This window comes from Squalius cephalus (genome assembly GCF_949319135.1).
Source record: "Squalius cephalus genome assembly, chromosome: 12".
Classification (NCBI taxonomy): domain Eukaryota; kingdom Metazoa; phylum Chordata; class Actinopteri; order Cypriniformes; family Leuciscidae; genus Squalius; species Squalius cephalus.
This window is the reverse complement of record NC_137133.1, coordinates 7,522,301-7,544,126: the sequence shown is the minus strand read 5'-3', so window position 1 is coordinate 7,544,126 and position 21,826 is coordinate 7,522,301. Positions and strand designations below refer to the sequence as shown.

Below are 21,826 nucleotides of genomic sequence, written 5' to 3'. Positions count from 1 at the left end.
TGTTCAAACCAGGGAATGAAATCAGGCTAGGAAATATGCCTTTTATTTCTAAATTATAACAATTTTTGATCTAAAAAACATACTAACATTATAAGGGCACCCCTGGAAACATTATAAAATAATAAAAATAATCCATGGAATGGGACCTTTAAGATATGATGAGGACATTACCATGTACTGCATAACAGATCATTTACAGTACATTATCCATTGAACCTACTGTCATGTGGCAACAATCTCAGCCCGCTCTGTTTATTTTCAGAGGAAATGAATACATTCTGATGCATATTCCAAAGAGCAACGTTATAAAATATTTACCTCTACCTGTAATGTTTTGTGTAGCTCTTCGCCATGTGTGTACTACACGTCATGTATTATTGAGGGCCCAGTTCCACATTTGGAGGTGAGGATGTGGCTGTTTTTGGTACTGCAGCGATATTTTTGGGCATATTTTCAACAAGAAAGGACAAATTTGCACCACCGAGCATCCAACCATGTGTTCACCAAACAGGAAACCTTTGAGTGTATAATCATTTTTCTTTGTATTCAAAGAAATGTTTTTTTTTTTTTTTTTTTTTTGCCTACCTTGCATCCAAACCTAAAAAAAGGAAGTTGCACAGATTTCTTATCATTTTTATTTCACATTATAGAAATATTTACAACATAATTTGTTGACATTTTACATTTAATTTTCATCTCATCACAGCATGTCTCTAACCAAACTTTAAATTCTTCAAAATCAAATAGGAAAGGCTGAATCAATAATTGCTTAATCTCTGTCACTGCCGTATAAATAATCTACAGCATCTACTGTACACAGGAAGAGAATGGCTCTATAAGATATGACTTGTTTTTCTAACTTCCATCCAGATCAGCATTTATTTCAGTCCGAGAGACATTTTCGGCCCACGTTTTCCCACAGGATTTATTTGTCGACCTCAGAGGAGAGGTCACGTAAGATCCAGGCAACCGAACAGTGTACTGAAATGTCTGGGGAATGGCCACGAGGACCTCTCAGGTGCTGCTGTTCATCAGTGAGAAAAGGTGGTAAAGAGAGCAGAAACAGAGCGAGAGAGGGTGTGCGAGTGAGTACGCTCAGTGCTGATTCAGGGGAAAGATAAAAGAGTTTCAGCTTCCCGTCCTGGCACGTTACATAAGTGGTCCACAGAGAAACTGGGCGACTGTCAGGGCATCTGCACATGGTGCAGTAGAGCAACACGACTCGAGGGACATCCACACGACTGCTGGAGTTGCCATGAGCCTTTAGCAGGTTGGAGGGGGGACAGAAACAAGCTCTCAGTGGAAAATTACTGTTGAGCTGAAAAGGCATCAACAGTAATTGTATGCAGTAGACTTCCAGACAGAGTGTATGTGAATTAAGAAGACTTGCATGATGTGATCAATCCAAAGAGTCTTTTTTACCTGGAGATTCTTGACTGTTCAGTATCGAGTCTACATTTTCCATTTCCATCGAATTGTTCATCAGTTGTCTAGCGGTCAAGCGTCAAACAGACGAAGACCAGTCCTTAAGTGACCTCGATATGCACCCAAGGATTATGTGACTGTTTTATTTCTCCCCGAGTGTTTATCTCTGAAAGACAGAGGGAAGCAAGATCTTGTTTTCTTCCCATCTCCCTCTTCCCCACTCCACCCCTCAAAAATCAGATGAGGCAGAGTTTTTCCCATGTGTAAATCATGCAAAGCGAGAGGATGTCTTTATAGGAAAGCCCTGCAGCCTGGGGCATCTTGTGACAGATGGCCCCTGCAGAGCTACGGGATTGTCTCATCAGTCCTGCCCAAGAGACAGAGACTGTGTTTATCACAACAGATGAGCGCAAGCTACCTCTAAACATTTAATCAATCTTGAAAAGACTTGGTGGAATTCATTTGAAGGTATAGCTGTATTTTTTGCTCAAGGTTTGAAATACTACAGGGCTCCAGACTAATTTAATGATAAGGGATTTTTAATCATAAAGGTAATTTAATCATAAAATGACTATTATTTAGCACTAATAAGTGCAGTAACTAATAATATTACTTGTTTATTTTTTGGAAATGCACATTTGACAGTAAAGCAGTGAGCATGAGTTGAGATGTTTATAATAGAGAATTCTCTGCAGCAATTTGAATGCTTTTCACTAGATCTTGCAGCAATGTTATTAATAATGCACCTAATTCGAACACTTTTCACTGGATCTCCCAGCCAGCGCTGTGTAGTAACTGTGTCATGTGATCGAGATCGACTGGCGAGTAAACCTGTTCTGAGCTCGCATTACACTGTCTAATATTGGTCCGAGCTGATAAACTGTCCATGCTGCGCAGCTCAAATGAGAAGTGTGGTTTCATTCCGCTTTCGTTTTGTTTGGCGTTTGATGTTTTTCATATGCAAGAGAAATAGCAGCTCTGGGTGGTGGCATTTAAAAAATTAAAAAACATTTACATTCTGGAGCCCTTTAATAGATCTTTTCTAGAAGCTGAAGAGGATGAAACTAGGTCTATGTTCAATCCATCAACATAGCAAATAGCCTAATTATTATTTAAAGGGATTGTTCTCACAAAAATTTATATTCTGTCATTTACTCACCCTCTTGTTGTTCCAGAGTGTATGGCTTTTTCTTCTTCTGCAGAACATAAAAGAAGATATTTTAAAGAATGTTTCAACTTTTTGCCATGGGCCCTATAGGGAGAAAAAACTTTTAGACAGAAATTACAATTTTGGTGTTTTTGAACTATCCCTTTCAAATTGTTATACTATACATTGCCATTCAAAAGTTTTTTTATGTTTTGGAAAAGTCTCTTTTGCTCACAAAGGCTACATTTATTTAATAAAAAAAACCAGTAATATCGTTAATTTAAAATATCTGTTTCCATATTGTAGTATGTTGAAAATTCAGCTTTACTGTCAAATTCACATGATCCCTCAAATAATTTTAATATGCTGATTTTGTGCTCGAGAAACATTTCTTATCAATGTTGAAACCAGTTGTGCCTCTTAAATGTTTTTTGCAGGGTTATTTGATGCATGTTGATAAGTTTGAAAGAACAGCATTTATTTGAAACAGAAATTATAGAAGTCTTTACCGTCACTTTTGATCCATGTAATGCCCCCCTTTGCTGAATAAAATAATTCATTTCTGACCCCAAACTTTTGAACAGTAGCTCACATCCAGGGGTCCATCGGTGGATGTGGTTGCATCATTGCTTTTTTGCATAAATCAAGTTGACAAAATTGTCAACTCCTGATGAAAATGAACACCCCTTAGATCATAATTAATAGGTTTACAGTCATTCTGTCTCTTTGATTTAAATTTCACAGAGACAGTTCACTATGTATGTACAATATAGCTCAGGCATGGCCTTGTCATATCGATAGAACACACAATTTATCACATTCAAGGGATGGATGTTGAAGCCGTAGCTCAGCTCCACACTCAAATGACATTTAATATGAGTCAGATGAAAAAATGCTCTTTATCTTATTCTGTCTGCAAAAGCAGCCTGCCTTCAACAAGTTGCTATCTCATATGTGTATTTCTCTGGAAGAAACAGGTCAATTTTAATGAGCTCAAGCTCTGTTTATGAAATTAGACTTGTCCTCTAGACAGACCCCAGAGATCTGCAGACAGTAGAGATGGGCTTTGTAAAGGTCAGGTTGTTTTCTTTCTCATGATCATTTTCATTTTTTCCTGACCTAATCGTTAATGTGATGTGGAATCTCTCGTATTGGTATTTAGAATTTTTATTCATTATTGTTCAAGTTTTTGGTGAGTTTACTGTTGAACTTACTAGCCGCACACTTTTTATGGGTTTTGGCATTGTTGAGTGTACCAAGTTACCAAGTCATTATTTACTGTCATTTAATTACTTTTCCTTTGAAAAAGTAAAGTAAGGGATTACTCTTAAATTTACTGTAATTTAATTACAGTATACTTCTGATGAAATTGCATTAAATACTTTATAGAACAATTCTATATAAAACAATAGTGAATTTAACATCAATATTATGTTTTTAAATGTTTTTAATTTAACCTTCTCCCTTTAAATATTTTGGTCAGTTCAAGAATAATTTATGCCATTTTATATTATTTATTTGAAAGAATTAAAAGAGCAGTTTTATGTCTATCATTGTATTGTTAAACTGGTCAAGGTTGATATGGGATAGTATATAGAAAGTAATAAGTAATGTAATACTTTTTAGAGAGATTTATTAGTACAGTAATCGAATTATACAGTTGAAGATGTAATTAGTAGCTAGTAATTAATTCGTTTTAGTAACTCAGTAACTTGGCCGACACTGGGTTTTGGAAGCGTTTTCATCTAATTCACATTTATTTTCTCCACAAAGTTATAAGCCTTGAAACCCAGCCATCTCTGGTGGAAAATAAAAATTAAATTATATTTGTTTAACAACACTTTAATAAATGGGAGGATCTTTGAATACCATATGTACCGTATGTTAATAATTGTGACTTCAGATGCAATCATGCATGTCTTCCCATAGAACATTAAAAAAAAAAATGTTTTATGTAAAGTTGGCTTTTGCCACAAAGTTTGTTGGCTATTGCCACAAATATACCCGGGCTACTTGTGACTGGTTTTGTGGTCCAGGGTTACTTATTACAGAAGATTTCTGTTTCAAATAAATGCTGTTCTTTTGAACTTGCTAATTATACAGTTTCCACATATTAAGCAATACACAGTAGTGTATATCGTAGTATTTATTGCATTGTTGTGCTGTGTTATTTCCTAGTTAGAAGTTTGATAGAAATTTCAATAGTTTGTGAATTTAGTGAGATTCACATTGTCACTGCATTGTCAACTTTAGTGTCGTTTCCATGGTAAAAGGCTTTTTAGTGGATTTCACTTAAACTAATTCAGATTTTCTAAAAAAAGGAATCGGACTAATGGCTTCTATATAGGCACACGCTAGCACTTAACCTCTGAGTTATATTAGGGGTGTCTTGAAATATTTATTAGGTATTGTTGAAAATCATTTTCACAATGGAGATTCTGACTGGCATCTTCACTTCTGGAAGCCAGCCGTTGAGCCCTATTGTACGGACGTGTCTTTCTAGAGGTGACGTGGTTGCTTGGCATCAGTGTACTCCATTAGCTTATTGAACATTGTTGATTGCTGCATTCATGTCTGCTTTTCGTACATCTGTTCCATCAATGCATCCTGACTTTGTGAATGCTGAAGCATATGCCTGAAAAATGTGTATCCCTAGCATCCATCTCTCAATATAACCAGCTTTTATCTCAGGCCCTCTCTACCAATAAGTCAATATGTAACATGATTTAACAAAATCTCAACAGATTGAATCTGCATGCTCTGCTGTTTGGGCAGCTCTGGGTTTTAATGCAGTTATGAAGGCAATTGGCTGCAGGCAGGTTGTATATTTCAAATTGTAATAAAGAATGGACAGGCCGGGTGCATACCACAGCTTTTTAAGTCTAGCAGCCATTACGGCTTGCGGGAAGTCATTTAAACTGCAGAATAACTCACTTTGATAACCTGTGCTGCTGTTTATCAACCCAGACTTTGTTAGTGTCTCAAGGAGGGTCCAAAAGTGCCACATGCACTTAGGCTTGCAGAAAAATAGAACAAATACAGTACACAGAAAACATTGTGATTCAAATTTAACCTGCTTTAGGTCAGGTAAAAATGGGGCATGATGAACCTTAAAGGAGAACAGCAATCGATTGTCGAGTTCACGCGCGTGATCATAGGTAACTAAACCTATGCGCGTGAACTCGACAATCGACTACTGTGGACTTCGACCGAAAACAGGAAGAAAAAACAGGAATGTGCGCTGGCTGAATTAACATCACTTTTATTAATATCTTTCACATCTACTGCAGTCAGATTCACCCGTGTTCACTCTGAAGGAATCGCTCACATGGCTGGGCACTTGTAATGACACATTAAGGATGTTAAGAGGCTTAAAGCAGGTTTAAAACTTGTCAATAAGTCAATAGGGTGCAAATTTTAAAAAGAGGATAACAAGGTGTAGGCAACACCGATTTTTGTCGTTGTTCTCTGTACTGACAGCACTCCAAATTTACAAAAAAATGAGCTCAATGTTAAAATTGACCAGAGTTCTCCTTTAATTTATTCCCTTGATCATAGATGGCACAAAATCTCATCTCAACACTTTTAAAATATAATAGTTAATGTAATTCATGGGGTTATTATTCAGTAATGGTGTATATTTCAGACATCTTTGCTTTAAAAACTATAGGCTAATTATTCAATTTGAATTGTTGCTATCATGACATATCTTTGTTTAAAATTGGCAATTAAATATGTAAATATTCACATGCAAATGTTGAATAAGTTTAATAATTGTATAAGTTTCATGATTTCAATTAATTAGGCATGCTTTTTGATTACTAAAATATTTATGGTGTAAAACAGGTCTGGCAGAGAGCTTTATTACTCAGCTTCTGAAGACTATGACAACACCACGTATCCGTAACACGCCCGCTCCACGACACGAGTAGTTTCGGGGGTCTCTGAAAAAAATTGTTGGGGAAACACTGCATGCCTGTATACAGTGGGGAGAACAAGTATTTTATACACTGCCGATTTTGCAGGTTTTCCCACTTACAAAGCATGTAGAAGTCTGTAATTTTTATCATAGGTACTCTTCAACTGTGAGTGACGGAATCTAAAACAAAAATCCAGAAAATCACATTGTATGATTTTTAAGTAATTAATTTGCATTTTATTGCATGACACAAGTATTTGATACATCAGAAAAGCAAAACTTAATATTTAGCACAGAAACATTTGTTTGCAATTACAGAGATCATATGTTTCCTGTAGTTCTTGACCAGGTTTGCACACACTGCAGCAGGGATTTTGGCCCACTCCTCCATACAGACCTTCTCCAGATCCTTCAGGTTTCGGGGCTGTCGCTGGGCAATACAGACTTTCAGCTCGTTCCAAAGATTTTCTATTGGGTTCAGGTCTGGAGACTGGCTAGGCCACTCCAGGACCTTGAAATGCTTCTTACGGAGCCACTCCTTTGTGCTCTTACTGAGGGAAGGAGGTTGTTGGCCAAGATCTCACGATACATGGCCCCATCCATCCTCCCCTCAAAACGGTGCAGTCGTCCTGTCCCCTTTGCAGAAAAGCATCCCCAAAGAATGATGTTTCCACCTCCATGCTCCACAGTTGGGATGGTGTTCTTGGGGTTGTACTCATCCTTCTTCTTCCTCTAAACACGGCGAGTGGAGTTTACACCAAAAAGCTCTATTTTTGTCTCATCAGACCACATGACCTTCTCCCATTCCTCCTCTGGATCATCCAGATGGTCATTGGCAAACTTCAGACGGGCCTGGACATGCGCTGGCTTGAGCAGGGGGACCTTGCGTGCGCTGCAGGATTTTAATCCATGACGGCGTAGTGTGTTACTAATGGTTTTCTTTGAGACTGTGGTCCCAGCTCTCTTCAGGTCATTGACCAGGTCCTGTCGTGTAGTTCTGGGCTGATCCCTCACCTTCCTCATGATCATTGATGCCCCACGAGGTGAGATCTTGCATGGTGCCCCAGACCGAGGGAGATTGACCGTCATCTTGAACTTCTTCCATTTTCTAATAATCGCGCCAACAGTTGTTGCCTTCTCACCAAGCTGCTTGCCTATTGTCCTGTAGCCCATCCCAGCCTTGTGCAGGTCTACAATTTTATCCCTGATGTCCTTACAGCTCTCTGGTCTTGGCCATTGTGGAGAGGTTGGAGTCTGTTTGATTGAGTGTGTGGACAGGTGTCTTTTATACAGGTAACGAGTTCAAACAGGTGTAGTTAATACAGGTTATGAGTGGAGAACAGGAGGGCTTCTTAAAGAAAAACTAACAGGTCTGTGAGAGCCGGAATTATTACTGGTTGGTAGGTGGTCAAATACTTGTGTCATGCAATAAAATGCTAATTAATTATTTAAAAATCATACAATGTGATTTTCTGGATTTTTGTTTTAGATTCCGTCTCTCACAGTTGAGTACCTATGATAAAAATGACAGACCTCTACATGCTTTGTAAGTGGGAAAACCTGCAAAATCGGCAGTGTATCAAATACTTGTTCTCCCCACTGTATAAGTCAGAATACATTTTCCATTTCAGATTAACCTCTTTTATTGGGATTTTGTTTTGTTTGACATTGGTTATTCAATTATTTAACTAAATTGTCAAAACAATTTTAAATAGAATAGTCGATTTAGTATATAACGTTAATGACACTTTAAAATATATATACATGTTAGTAAAAACAAATGCTTAATATAATTCACATTTTGTGCTGTGACTACTTAGCAAATGCTTCCATTCATTTTCCTTAACTCACTGGCTGATGCATCAACCTCCTGCACATGCTAAACTTGCGTCTAAATATGAAAGTAAATGCACATTGATCTTTAGGGGGCCATCTTAACCCTACTATTGGCATTTTCTATTCCTAGTTTTCCGTTTTGCCTGTTTGCCTTTGAGATGTTGTATGTCATTTGACTTAGCTCAGGCCTCTACAACCGATCAATAGCATCCTCACTTTGAGCAAAAATAGTTGTTTGAAGTGTCCTCTTTTTGTTCTCTTTTCCAGGAAACCCCTCCGAAAAGAAGAGAATGGCACAAGCCGAGGGGAGTATGCCATGAGCTCACGCTGTAAACAGCAGGTAGTGGAAACCAATAACACTGGAGTATAGTGGCCATGTTACAGCAAGGCATGTACAGCTGAACATTCTGTTCGCTACAGCACCACCGTCTCTCTGTTTGGGTTTATGAGAAGGACGCAAGGTATATTATGAATTTAAGAACTGTAAACCGCATGGCTGCCCTTCTTGGGACATAGAATGATGTTTAAAGAAAAGACTGTATAGGCAAGTATAAGCAGGCTTTGAGGAGACTTGGAAACTCCTAGCAATGTTGGCAGCTGCACGAGTATCACGAGACTCAACCTGATGACAATATACAACACCAACAAATAAAATAAACGCATGCACTTTCTGTTGAATGCAATGATGTTTTTAAATTCTTGTCTTCTTTTGTCTTTAACTCTGTCTCTGCAGTGTCCCTCATTGAACATTAAGGGTTCTCTCACCTCATGTAGATTGTGTAAATGTGTTGAATGGATAAATTACGCATTGGCCCCATTGTTTTAATAGAGTCTGTTAGAGCGTCCAAATGGATTGGTTCATCCTTCACTTGTGTACCAAATATACAATAGAGAACAAGAAAACATCCAGAAATGTGTTGCGGTTTGTGTTACTATGCAATTGGAAAGGATAGAGTTTTTGAGGTGCATGCTGATAATACAAAAACACAATGCTAGCGTTAGCATTGCTATTAGTTAGCTGATTGAAGTTTGATCATTCTATAGATATGTATACATTTTAAACAAGCTAAATATGGCTGATGTAGCCTACATGTGAAAAATATCAATCATGTTTCATGTTATGGCTGATAAATAGCTGATATTAAAATCTATACTTTTTTTGTCTAATTATAAAGATAAAAGACACCAAAAACTGAAATGTATAGTTTTTGTGAATGTCCAAGCAATGTCTGGCTGCTTAGACAACATTATGTACAGTATGAAATATGGATTAACTATTACTTTTGAGATGAATAATTGTTTGAGTAGTTGAGATTTTAAAGGTCATAACATAGGTGACCTCTCTAACTTTTTTAATAATATAGAAGTTTGGCTTTCTGTGTTATATATTTATGTAATGGACACAATATGATGGATGTCCAGAATCAGTTTACCTTTCAGTAGCCACACATTCCCGTTCTCAAATATGTAACATTTGTATATGAAAGTGGTCCATAATTTTGCACCAATTAGATATATTGCAAATGGGAAGCAAGAAATAAAATGATAAAATGAAATTAAACACTTTTTAATAAATGTTCAATTTCAACTTTAAATTATTTGTTTTTTTCTAGAACTTAAAGCAATGAGGAATATATACATTTTTACATTAGTCATTTCCTCTAACAGAAATCAGTGAGGTTAATATTACAGAAAACAGTGCTCTAGTGTAACTGGATTTGATAATCATGTCATCATTTGTGGCCTGTTGTCCATCTCGAGTCTTGGGGATGCTTGCAAATCATTCTAGATTCACATCAAGTCCCTTCTTGACCCCTCTGGCAACTCTTAAAATCTAGGATGGTACTTATCATACTTTTACTAAGATGGTTTATAGCTATTTTTGAAGTGGTTAATACTGTGATTTCATGTGGGTTAGTGGATGCTTCAAAGATCTATCAAGGTGATTCATCAAACAAGCTTAACCCTAAATTTAGCTTGTAATGTCACTCTCAATCAGACCCTCTCTATTGTTTATTTTATTTTATTAGAACTGTATATCCAGTGTATCTAAATATCTGTTTTATAGACAGGAGCTTGTTGTATTTAGAAAACAGTGATGCAATGTTCATGCATAAAGTAACACTGAACTATGAATCATAATATAAAACCATATACAACTGAGCAATGATGTTTACATAAAATACAAGCTTATGTAAACAAACATCTCTCTTCATATCCTGTAAAACATTCTCACACTCTACTGTACAGTCATTCACCCGTTCAACAAGATATACGTACTGAAGATATATGTGTATTATACTGTACAAAGATACTCAGAATTGTATTGCATGAATGTACATATCAATATTTGCCTTCTTGACAGTCTATCGTGTGTACAGAGTAAGAGAAAATGTTTATAGGGATAAGTATAAATCGATGTGTCGTCAGAACAGAATAAGTGTTATTGTTTGTCTGGAACAAGCCATTAATGTATATTTGAGTAATCAGAGGTTGTTGCACAATGTATGCATCACATACCAAAATGTAAAACAATTATATATTGTGCATTGAACTAATTTAATTGCAACTTGCTGACTTTTTTTAGTTTTAAATAAAATTGTACTACTGAATTGTATCTTGTGCTTATTTGTCTGCAAAAATCATTTGGTCTCTAAGTTAAACTGGAAGAATAATTCCATAATTCTGTACATGTGCATCTTTCCAGACTGAAAATAGTAGATAGGCTATAATATGTCAACAGCGTATGCTTATAAATATCTGATTTCATTACACTGTTGATGCCTGATATCTGTCAACCTTGGAACGCTTTGTGGTTTTATGTAGTGGATAATTATATTCCATTAATTGCTATCTGAGATATAATTATCTCTATATAATTATTGTCCTAAAAATATCCTATACCTAGCAACAACAAGGCCTGGTTGGACTCTTTATAAAAGAGAGATTTCTCTCGCGCGCATATAAAACGATTTCTTTTATTCTTTTTCTATTTAGTAGAAAATTTTCCTTTAATATACTATTTGGGTGTATAATATTTGTTTTTCATTTTATTCAAGTTAAAGTTCAGCCAAGACAGTTAAAACCTCCATGTCAGGCAAGGGTGAATCCGTTGATGGAGTTAAATGAGAGAAACTGTGGGGAGAAAATGTTATCGGCTCACCTCTGTCTGCCGACACACCTTGCTTGACAGGTAGTTTAGAAAAGTGGAATATCAAGATGTCTTTCCAATAAGAACCACAGTGTAAAGATATTTTCTCTGTGCTGCCAGATAAATTACCCCAGTGTGGATAAGGATGATAAATTGCTTGGAGAACCTGAAGGCCGAGTCTGCTGTCTGTCAGTCAGTTTCACGTGAAAAAGCTGATGCTTTACAATGTTTACACTGTCAATTAGTCAGGCACCAGTGCGGCTTCTAGTCAGTCAAAGTTATTTGTCCGCGGCTTCATATTATTCAGACCCAATGCTCTCATTGTACATCACAGGTCTCTGAAATGTATGTAAAACACTGAAACTCAGAAATAAACAGTTCAGGTTATAAGCCATTTTCATATATACAATGTTAGAGAAGATTTCTATTTTTTTTTTAACTTTCTATGAATCCTGAAAAAAGTAGCATGATTTTTAATTCAAATAGAAAACTGTTATTTTAATTTTAATTATTCAAATATCTTCATTTTAATAATATTTCACAATATTACTATAATAATTTACGCTTTTTTGATCAAATACATCCAGCCTTGGTGAGCATAAAAGACTTGCATTAAAAAAAAAAATCTTACATTCTGTATACATATAAATGACTAACAATAAATAGCCTAAATAACTCATAAATAAATACAAATATTTATGAAAGTGCCTTAACAACGATACCTTATATTATTATACATATATTATAATAATTATTTATTAAATAAATAAGTGTGTTTCAGTGCAGGCATTCATGAATTCATCAACAAGTTTTCATGTGCATAGCTCCTTTTCCTCCAGGCAATCATGCATTTGCCGCTGGCAGAATGAGTAGTTGATTCTCTCACCTTTCAAAGCTTCCTCATAATCGCCCTTTATAATAGGTGACCCAGTATTAATGCAGTGCTGATCTCAAGCCGTTCCTTGAGATTGAGAGGACATATAACATAGCACAAACCCATGAAGATAGTTGAACATATACACAACTATCTAGGTGCAGAACATGTTAATAAGAGAGGCATCTCTAAATGAGAGAAGCTAGGAGAGCTGTTCTCTAACTTCTCCATCAGACGTGCCATTTGAAGATAATGCAATGAGACGGCTGGGGCCATTTGGAGCACTGATGCGTCTCTTCTCCACCGAGACTTGACTTACACGGGAACAAAGCCAACCCGACAGCCTGTAAATCGCTCTACTCAGCTCCTGCTCATGGGAAGAGAGAGAGATAGAGAGAAAGGGGTCCACTTTTAGACGATGACACAAATCTATAGATATATGACTTCATCATGACAGCCCTGTAATCGATGATTCCACCGAGAAATCATATGAAAATGATAGATTGAATTAAACTTTGCTCAGTGTGCATGCACAACATTTGTAATAAGTAAACAGAACACTAAAGAAGCTTTGCTTTTCTGTCCGTGTCATTGTAGAGAGAGCACTGACTGCGCATATTATATTGTCAGGATTTGTAGCACTGCATTCAGCCTGAGTTGGGACAATAACAAACTCAACCGTGGCTCCAAAGCTGTGGCACAGCTGAAGCTAAGGCCTTTTGGGCCATATGGATCAAATGAAATGGACTGGAGGGGATAATCCTTCTGCTGTCCCCATAAACAAAACCAATGCACCACTGCTAATGTGGCTGCACCCATTTGCATCTCATTGGTCCAAGCCTCAGAATCAACAACAACAACATCTGTGAAAAATGCACCTCTCTGTTGTACAGGCTGTTCTTTGAAGAGATGTTTTCAGACTTGTTTCAATGGTGAGAAACCTCAACAAGGTTACCATCAGTTATTGGTTTCAGTTCAGTCTTTTTCCACCCAGAACCGGGATGTAACTATACTGTGCGTTACGGCATGCGTTACAGTTAGTTCTATTGCACACATTTGATTGTATAAGCTGATATAACAATGGGCCATTGTCCATTGTTTTTCTTTAGTTGTGTCCCGAATGACACGCTACACTATGCCCTTATATGCTATATGAAGACTTCAGAAGCAAAAACCTAGTCTAAAATTTTTCTTTTATATTAACATTTTTATCAGGCTCCTATGTATAGGTTTCTACCCAAGTACCGGCATTTCTGAATGGGCTGAGGCTGGGATTTAGTAGTGAAAGTATTTGATGAACGTATACTCAATATTATTATCTCAGAGGTGGCTTTTAGAGGCTTTTGCATGGGAGGTCTTCATATACAGTACTTAACCATGTATTGTATGATAAGGTTATTATTTTGTCATTCAACAGAGTCTGACAGCCCCTCCCTCTCCGCTACATATATTAAAGCTGCGACAGTGCATGAAGTGTTTTTTTATTCCACTACCAGTTAAGTGGTTAAGTCAAGGAATCATCCACTTGACTGATTTGTTCAGTAACGATTAATTTAAAGTCAGTGGTGAAAATCAAGCTTTTAATGTTGTTTATATGTCTATGTGGTGTTTTTAATATGCTTTAAGACAAACCATGTGCAAATTCATAAGTCAACTCCATTGCTGAGTATGACTGAGTGTGTTTCTGACGTCACAAACTACCTTGGAACCAATCAAGTCAACGTGTGATCATCAACGAGTGGATCTCTGAGCTAGCGTGAGTGAGTGGAGCCGGGGCTAATTTGCATATTCATAGAACCGCGTATACTAAATGAGGCAAGGGTGTTGTAGAGTACATTCAAGCTATTTCAAGGCATTAAAAAAATTAGGGAAAAAACATTTAAATGTGTCATTTTGGTGATCAAAGATGAGTGGATAAAATCATTGACTACAGGGGGACTTTAAGAACGAAACAAGTGATGTGTGTTTATGAGCTAATCATTGAATCATTCATTCAAACTATTCGTTCAAAATTACTGATTGAGAGGAATGAAACAACCTGAGTGAGTCGAGTCCTCTCAACTGATTTTTTCAATACCTCTGATTCATTTAAGAATGAAACAATTGGACTGTCTTTATAAGCAAGTCTTTGAATCATGCACTTAAACGATTCATTCAGAAATGAAAAACACCTCGTGTGTTGTTCAGGAACGCATTTGCTTTGGCTTAGTTTGGAGCTATTTTTATTAGCGGAGCAAAAATATAGTGGGCAAAATTTGCAACAATGTGAAATACTATATATCTTGTTTATTGAACTGTTGAATAAAAGCAATAGCCTATCAGTCTCAATCTGGATAGACAGTAAAAATGTTTTATTAGACAATAAAACATTTGACGAGAGCAGCCCTGTAAAAATGTACACTGTAAAAAATTGTAATTTTAACTTTAAAAGGCTGTAAAAATGCTACAGTAAAAACATGTTAATTGGTTAACAGTAAGTTCCCTTACAGATCTAACTTTACGTAATTTTACAGTAAAGCACAGTTAAATGTGCCATTTTTGGAAATAAAAAAGAACACAATCAAATAATTGTCATTCCCAGAATTCCCTGTAAGATTTTAATTTGAATAATTATTAAGTATTTATTTTTGTAAATTACAGTTTTATATTGTAAAATGTACAGGTTGTGTTGTAAATGTTTACATTTTACTGTATTTTTACAGAATTATTCTGGGGACAACAACAAAAAACAACAGGTTTTTTTCTACAGTGTATGTTTTGAGGTAGGTTTAGCTTTCATTTCATTACCATTTGACTGCATGAAATAAAACCGCAGTCACACTCTGCAGTTTTGGATGCCTGGGGAAAAGTCAGCCCTTAAACAGCTCTAGTGTCAACCGGTGCCAGAGTGTGATGGAGAGCCCTACAACGCTCCTGCCTCTTCTGCCAGCACTTTTTGAAGATTTCTGGCCATTTAAAAGAGTTTGCACAAAACAAATGGCCACTTACCCCTCTCCCCCATGCCCCTCTGACAGCGAGGTGTGTAATCAATGTTCAGCGTTGACCTTTCTAAGGCCATTCATCCACATAAATGCCGCAATGGAAAACTGATGAACAAAAACAAAGCTCAAGACCGAGTGTTGTGGTTTGGCCCATCTCACAAATTTTAATGATAGTGGGCAGTTGTGGGATAGAGTGATGACGGGTTCCTGGGCTCTGAAAGGGAGAGAAAAAGAGAGGGAAAAAGAGAGAAAATACCTATAAATCAGTGATGAAATCATATGTGCTTTGTGTTAGTTTCATATTTCTTCTAGGTTAAACTGAAATATGCATTTCTATTAATATACAAAGAAATATTACACTATAGGCTATCAAATGTTCTAATATATTCAAATATTACTACTAAATGATAAGCATACAATACACAACAAATGTCTTTACTCATGCATCAGTGCAGCAACACCAATTGTCTTATCTGGACCCTCTAGTTTTCTCAATTTATTAGCTATGGAGTTACATTGCCACCCTGTGGTTATTTTATAAAGACATTAAATAATTACCAAAAACAAAACCTGTGAATAGTGTTCACTTTGGCTTAAATATATTTCTAAAATAGACTTTTTTTTTTAATAGTCATTGAGCCTGGTCCAACATATGTGATTTAAACTAAATTATTAAGGCACAATTTCTGTCGCACATATCTTTTAATTGCAATCAAATATAATATAACCAGTTTGTTAACAGCTGAAAACTATATTTAAAATTGTATCTAGCAATGTCAATTCAATTTTTTGTTTTGTTTTATATAATATATCTGAATTTTATGTAATATTATATTTAATACGTAAAATTAGATTAGAAACCTCATACACAAACACAATAATAATAAATAAATAAATGAATACAAAGTAATATAATAAATAAATATGATACATTTAAACAATCCGAAAAGTCAGGACAGAATGTTGATGTACATGAGATACTTCAGGAGGAACTTCAAGCAGAGCATAGCATTGGCTGGAAAAGGAGTAGACATACTGGGAATCTGGGCAATGCCATCAGTTCTGCTCTCAACAAGCAGTCTGGCCATCTGGAAAGAGCCTTTTCTGGCTGACATCAAAACTGACCTGAAAAAGTTCAGGTCGGGGTAGCACCCACCTTCAAGGGCATACAGACAGCTTCGGTGTTACTATTACTGACAACATTATGTAAATTAGTAACTAGTAAAAAAAAAAAAAAAAAAAAGTATCTATTTACTATTTATTTCATATCATAGCACCCACGGGAAAAACACGTCTCCAATAATTTTAACCAATCAAAAATATTGATTGAGATTAAGGAGGCTCTGATTGGTGGATCATCTCACATCAGGTTCTGGCAGTAAATACATAAATAAATAGCAGTTTGGATGCTGGATTTCTGAAGTCACAAGCAATGAATGAATGAATGAATGAATGGATGGATGAATGAATGAAAATACTGAATAATTTCCCATACGTGACGTTATATGCTACTCTGAATCGTTTGAGTTTTTAACGAACAAGTTTTTTTAAACGTTTTTAACTAACACGTTTTCTTTTCGTCGCCATACATTAATTAACACAAATTAGTTATTAAAAAAAAGTTACTCTATATTTAATGTATTATTAATTATATTTTGAAAAAGGTATGTAAAATGCAGGGGTATTCAATTAGGTTAAGTAGTTTGAGTAAAAGAACTGGAAGAAAAAGCTGTAGGCCAGCTTTTCTCAATTTGATGAGTAAAGGGTAATATTTCTGTTCAGGTGATATCTCCCAAAAATGAATATTTTATCATTCATTTACACGAGAACCTGTGATTTTGTGTCAATAATGTGAAAGCAGATATGCAAACAGTAGCCTATGCTTTAACTTGTAGTTTAAAGGTACACCATGTAGGCTAACTTTTTTTCTTGCCCTCATTCTCTGTGGTAAGCCTATTATAAGTGTTTATAATTTAGACCTAGTGGGATGGTGTACCGTCAGATCCGTAAATAAAGAAAAGTTGCTCCGGGCCACTTGGACATGTGTATGGTGTAGGAGTGGCATTGAAAATATGTAGCAGTATATCAACATTAAGTGGCATAGCATCTTACGCACAGAAGCCATTGGCAAATGCTGCTGTGCTTTGTGGCACGTCTGGATTTTATTGGCTTGTGCCAGTGGAACGTCAAAAGATGCGCTTGTGCCACTAAATCATGTGACGTGCCAGTGGATTGCATCATGCGATACTTGTACATGTGCCAGTGGATTGTGGCATGTGCCACTAAAACTTGTGACGTGCTGATGGATTGGGTCCTCCTCCAGTAGTGACTGACAGAAGAGTTGAGCAGTTATACTGATCTATTTGTAATACTAAATCCTAAATAGCCAAATTTAGTGATTTAAAAAAAATATATATAATTGTACTATGTAAATATATATATAAACAAGCAACATATTATTAATTAAATGTCATACTGCAGTTAAGTGCGTATGTTACACAATCTACATAATGCTCCGGCAAACAGCGGCATTATTGGGAGGTGCCATAACATATGGCGACATGCTCCGTAACAATGTCAGTGGCACGACGCAATCCATCGGCACGTCACAAGTTTTATCCACTGGCACATGCCAATGACAACCGGATGTGCCACTGAATGTGTCACTAAGCATAGCTGCATGTGCCAGTGGTTTCTGTGTGTAAGATGCCATGCCACTTAATTGTTAATACAGTTTCTTTGTCACATTCACAATGACAGAGAATAGCACGCTAAATATCGAACCTTCGGGGAATCACGTTGTTGTTGTTGTTTTTTTAACGCCTAATAGAGGAGAGTCTACTGGCAAAAAAAGAACGCAACAGTCACAGAGCTCGTAATAAAACGAGAATCAGCATTGGCTTGGCTTTCGGAGATAGCGAGAACTGAGGGATTTTAAAAGTGTCACGGAGATGGTGTTTTTTTACTCAACGGGTGAGTAAGGAATTTCATTGAACAGATAAACTGTCACATATAGCTCTCCAGTGTTTATCCTTGATAATTTTTTCGATTATTAAAGGAGAAGTTCACTTTTAAAATGAAAATTCTGTCATCATATACTCACCCTCATGTTGTTTCAAACCTGTATGAATTTCTTTCTTCTGCTGAACAGAAAGGAAGATAATTAGAAGATTATCAGTAACCAGACAGTTTTTGGGTCCCAATGACTTCCATAGTAGGAAAAAAAATACTATGGAAGTCATTGGGACCCAAAAACTGTCTGGTTACTGATAATCTTCTAATTATCTTCCTTTCTGTTCAGCAGAAGAAAGAAATTCATACAGGTTTGAAACAACATGAGGGTGAGTATATGATGACAGAATTTTCATTTTAAAGGAGTCATAACCTGCAATTTTCACTTTTCCACGAGAATCAATGTATGTTATGATTGCCTAACGATTATACACTGGCCGGGAAGCCGATATTTAAAAGTGAAGCGTTTGTTTACCTCAGGGTAAATAAACCAGCGCGCGTGCACGCGCACTCAAATACGAGATTTTGATTTCAGCCCCGTCTTGACGTCATGACGGGGCAGGATATACCATATATGGACACCGCAAACCTATGCCGCGGGAAGCCCGCCCCTCTCCCCCTCATATTCAGTTCAGTCGAGAAAGATGGAGAAACGAGTACACACCTGAGTTGCTCTGTGGTTGACTGCCACAAACAACATGTAAATGTGTTTTCTCTACCAAAAACGGACCAAACTATCAGGGACCAGTGGATGAAATTCATTTTAATGACGCTGTCCCAACAACCCTTTCAACTGGCTTATCGTTAGGAGTCTGCGCTAAACAGTTCACACAGGAATCATACACAAATTTGGGGCAATATCAGGCGAAGTTGGCCTCGAAGCTCTGTTTGGAAAAAGGTGCAATTCCAACCATCAGAGACTTGCCTGAAATTGAAACGGTAAGACTGAGTTTTTATTGCTCTACTGTGTGTAACAAACAGCAGCTAACTGCTAATGCGGCTATTGTATGCTAGCGGGAGTATTAGCTTCGAGGTAAACATGGGGAATGGCTGCTAACGTTACTTTGCAAACAACAAATGACTGAGATCATCATGAATTCGGCTATTGTATATTGATTGCCTAACGCTTATATATGAGGCACCGTCTAGTTTGTGTGTGTGTGTGCTCGCGTCTTATACGAGTATGTGCGCGAGTTTGTGTGTGTGTGCTCGCGTCTCATATGAGTATGTGCGTGGAGAGTTCATATACATGTATGTGTGACTACTTAGTATGTATGCAAGCGTGTTTCATATATGTGTGCGTGAATGAAGTTTGATTTAAGCTCTAAACGGCGCCTCATACTTATACACTGGCCGGGAAGCCGGTCGCGGCCAGGTCGGGTTCATTCACAACTTGCGCCATGATGTCATTTTGGAATGATATGCTAAAGCGTTACCTGCGGCGTCAACCCCCCTCCTTCCTGCCACCAATCAACGCGCCCCTCATTTGCATTATTAAAATGACCGTCCATGACAGCCAAAATATCGCATCAGATCTCGCGAGACAATAATGCCTTCAGAAATAAGGGTCTGAGGAGCTCTGTGTTTATTTTTTTTCCACTTTTCTTTTTTAGAAGGGCCTAAAAGACTATAATACAGCAGTATGTATCCAAGGTAATACTAGGTTATGACTCCTTTAAAAGTGAACTTCTCCTTTAATAAAGCTCCACATGCCCCACAGCTTTGAGATTATAGAAGAACCAACTTGTTTTCTCTTTAGTTGTAAAGGAATAGTTCATCTAGATATCAAATTTCTGTAATCTTTTTTTGTAAACAGTGTTCATTGTAAAGTATTATATATTCTATTGTGAAGGGTTATTTCATTATGGGTTGTGCCAGTAGTGCTGTACTGTAATTTATTTTCAAGGAAGTATACTGTTCCTATTACAGGGTTGCCAACTCTCACGCATCTGGCGTGACAGTCACGCATTCAGCCTCAATCTCACGCTCTCACGCTTAACAAAGAAATCTCACGCTAAATTAGACATTCTTCTGTGCTGTATTTTTTTCCACTCGTGTGCACTAAATTTCAGAATTGCTATAAACAATTCAGGCTCTTAACTACTGGATGGACCACTATTTATGGCGAAAATTAGTTAAAATCTCCCGGAATCTAGAGCGAGCACGCATGCGAGACAGAGACTAAACCGTAGCGCACACACGGCGTACGGCAGCGTTGAGCATTGTAGCCAATAGGCCTATATCACGAAAAAATTGAAGACCGGAAGTACGTCTTTTAGTAGGGATACGGCTCTTCCGGTTAGCTCTTTACAATGGCGGAGTCCGATAGATTCCGCTGGACCAAATCTCTCCGCAACCTGCCTGAAGTCACATATGATGATGTGGTTCGGATGGTAAATGAAAACTCTCAAGTGGAAAAGCGTGAAAGCTGAGTTATGGCTGTCTGTGTCCTGACGCAGAGCAACCCGGTACACTACTACAACAACAGCGGTGGGCCGTTCGCCAGTTAGGTAAACGTTTCTATGGTAACAGCGAGTTGGACCAATCAGCAGACGTTGCTGCTACGCTTAGGATTGTGGGTAGTGTAGTTTTTTTCATAAGATCGCGGATAAAACATGTTTTTCTTAAAACAATGTTGATTTCATACGAACTTATAGCTTCTACAGGAGCAAAAACCTTCGTTTCACAACCTCATAGCTCGTGGTCATTCTACCTCGGATGGTTTAGACATTATGGCTGATAATCTAAATACTTATGGAGAAATACTGTTGACCGGAAGTTCTGAATCCCTACTCCGCGTTCCGGAAGCAGGAAGTGTGACATAGGCCTATCACTGACATGTCTGTTGAACGCATTGGCCAATCAGAGGCGTTTAAATGAGTCGCTGTCCTGAAGATGTGTTTTGCGCGAGCTCACCGAGTTCTACACTTTCGCAAACCTGTCATTATTATTGCCTATAAACTTAAGATGCAAATAAAAGATTCACTGCAATGTATTTGATATTCTTGATGCTGTTCTGATACGCACCGCTCTGTTTAGGACGACTAAAAGTTCAGCGGTCTAGCTCTTCAATGTCAGAATGATTAAAGAAGTGAACGAATGCCTGGCAAAATGTAAGTGGAAAACATTTAATATGTGACTGTTTTACAATAGAAATGTTCAACTATTTTGAACATAGTTGAAAATGTCCCCCCCCCCCCCCCCCCCCCCCCCCCGTTGGAGAAGTCTCACTCTGAGCTAAACTCAAAAGTTGGCAACCCTGCTATTAATGGGTATAGCTCAGTGGTTCTCAAACTTTTTGGCCACGCTGGTGCTCCCCAGCCCACCTCTGACTACCAAATATTTTCACAAAAAATTATAAAACACCTGCAATTTCACTTTGCAATGCCATTTAAACTGTCACGATCCCTGTATCATGGTTCCTTGTTGTGGACTCTTATTTTGAAATGCATTTTCTGCTCTACTTATATCATTACTTCCC

The 21,826-nt window shown here is 37.2% G+C and overlaps 2 protein-coding genes across 11 annotated transcripts in view; one reads left to right on the top strand and one right to left on the bottom strand.

Moving 5' to 3' along the window:
* prima1 (proline rich membrane anchor 1) overlaps positions 1–12,133 on the top strand; it is a 45,281-nt gene extending 33,148 nt beyond the window's left edge. For both annotated transcript variants that reach the window (XM_079887322.1, XM_079887321.1), the window contains exon 4: positions 8,595–12,133. In XM_079887322.1, coding sequence (XP_079743448.1) covers positions 8,595–8,697 — 103 coding nt within the window. In that variant the 3' untranslated portion in view covers positions 8,698–12,133. The remainder of the gene's footprint in view (positions 1–8,594) is intronic.
* A 447-nt stretch (positions 12,134–12,580) lies between these two features.
* asb2a.1 (ankyrin repeat and SOCS box containing 2a, tandem duplicate 1) overlaps positions 12,581–21,826 on the bottom strand; it is a 29,407-nt gene continuing 20,161 nt past the window's right edge. For 5 of the 9 annotated variants that reach the window (XM_079887308.1, XM_079887312.1, XM_079887313.1 and 2 more), the window contains one exon: positions 14,625–15,547. In XM_079887308.1, the coding sequence (XP_079743434.1) occupies positions 15,379–15,547 (169 nt within the window). In that variant the 3' untranslated portion in view covers positions 14,625–15,378. Of the gene's footprint in view, positions 12,720–14,523; positions 15,548–16,369; positions 16,490–21,826 lie in introns of those variants that run through there. The other 4 variants (XM_079887317.1, XM_079887304.1, XM_079887303.1 and 1 more) reach the window with 3 other exon arrangements.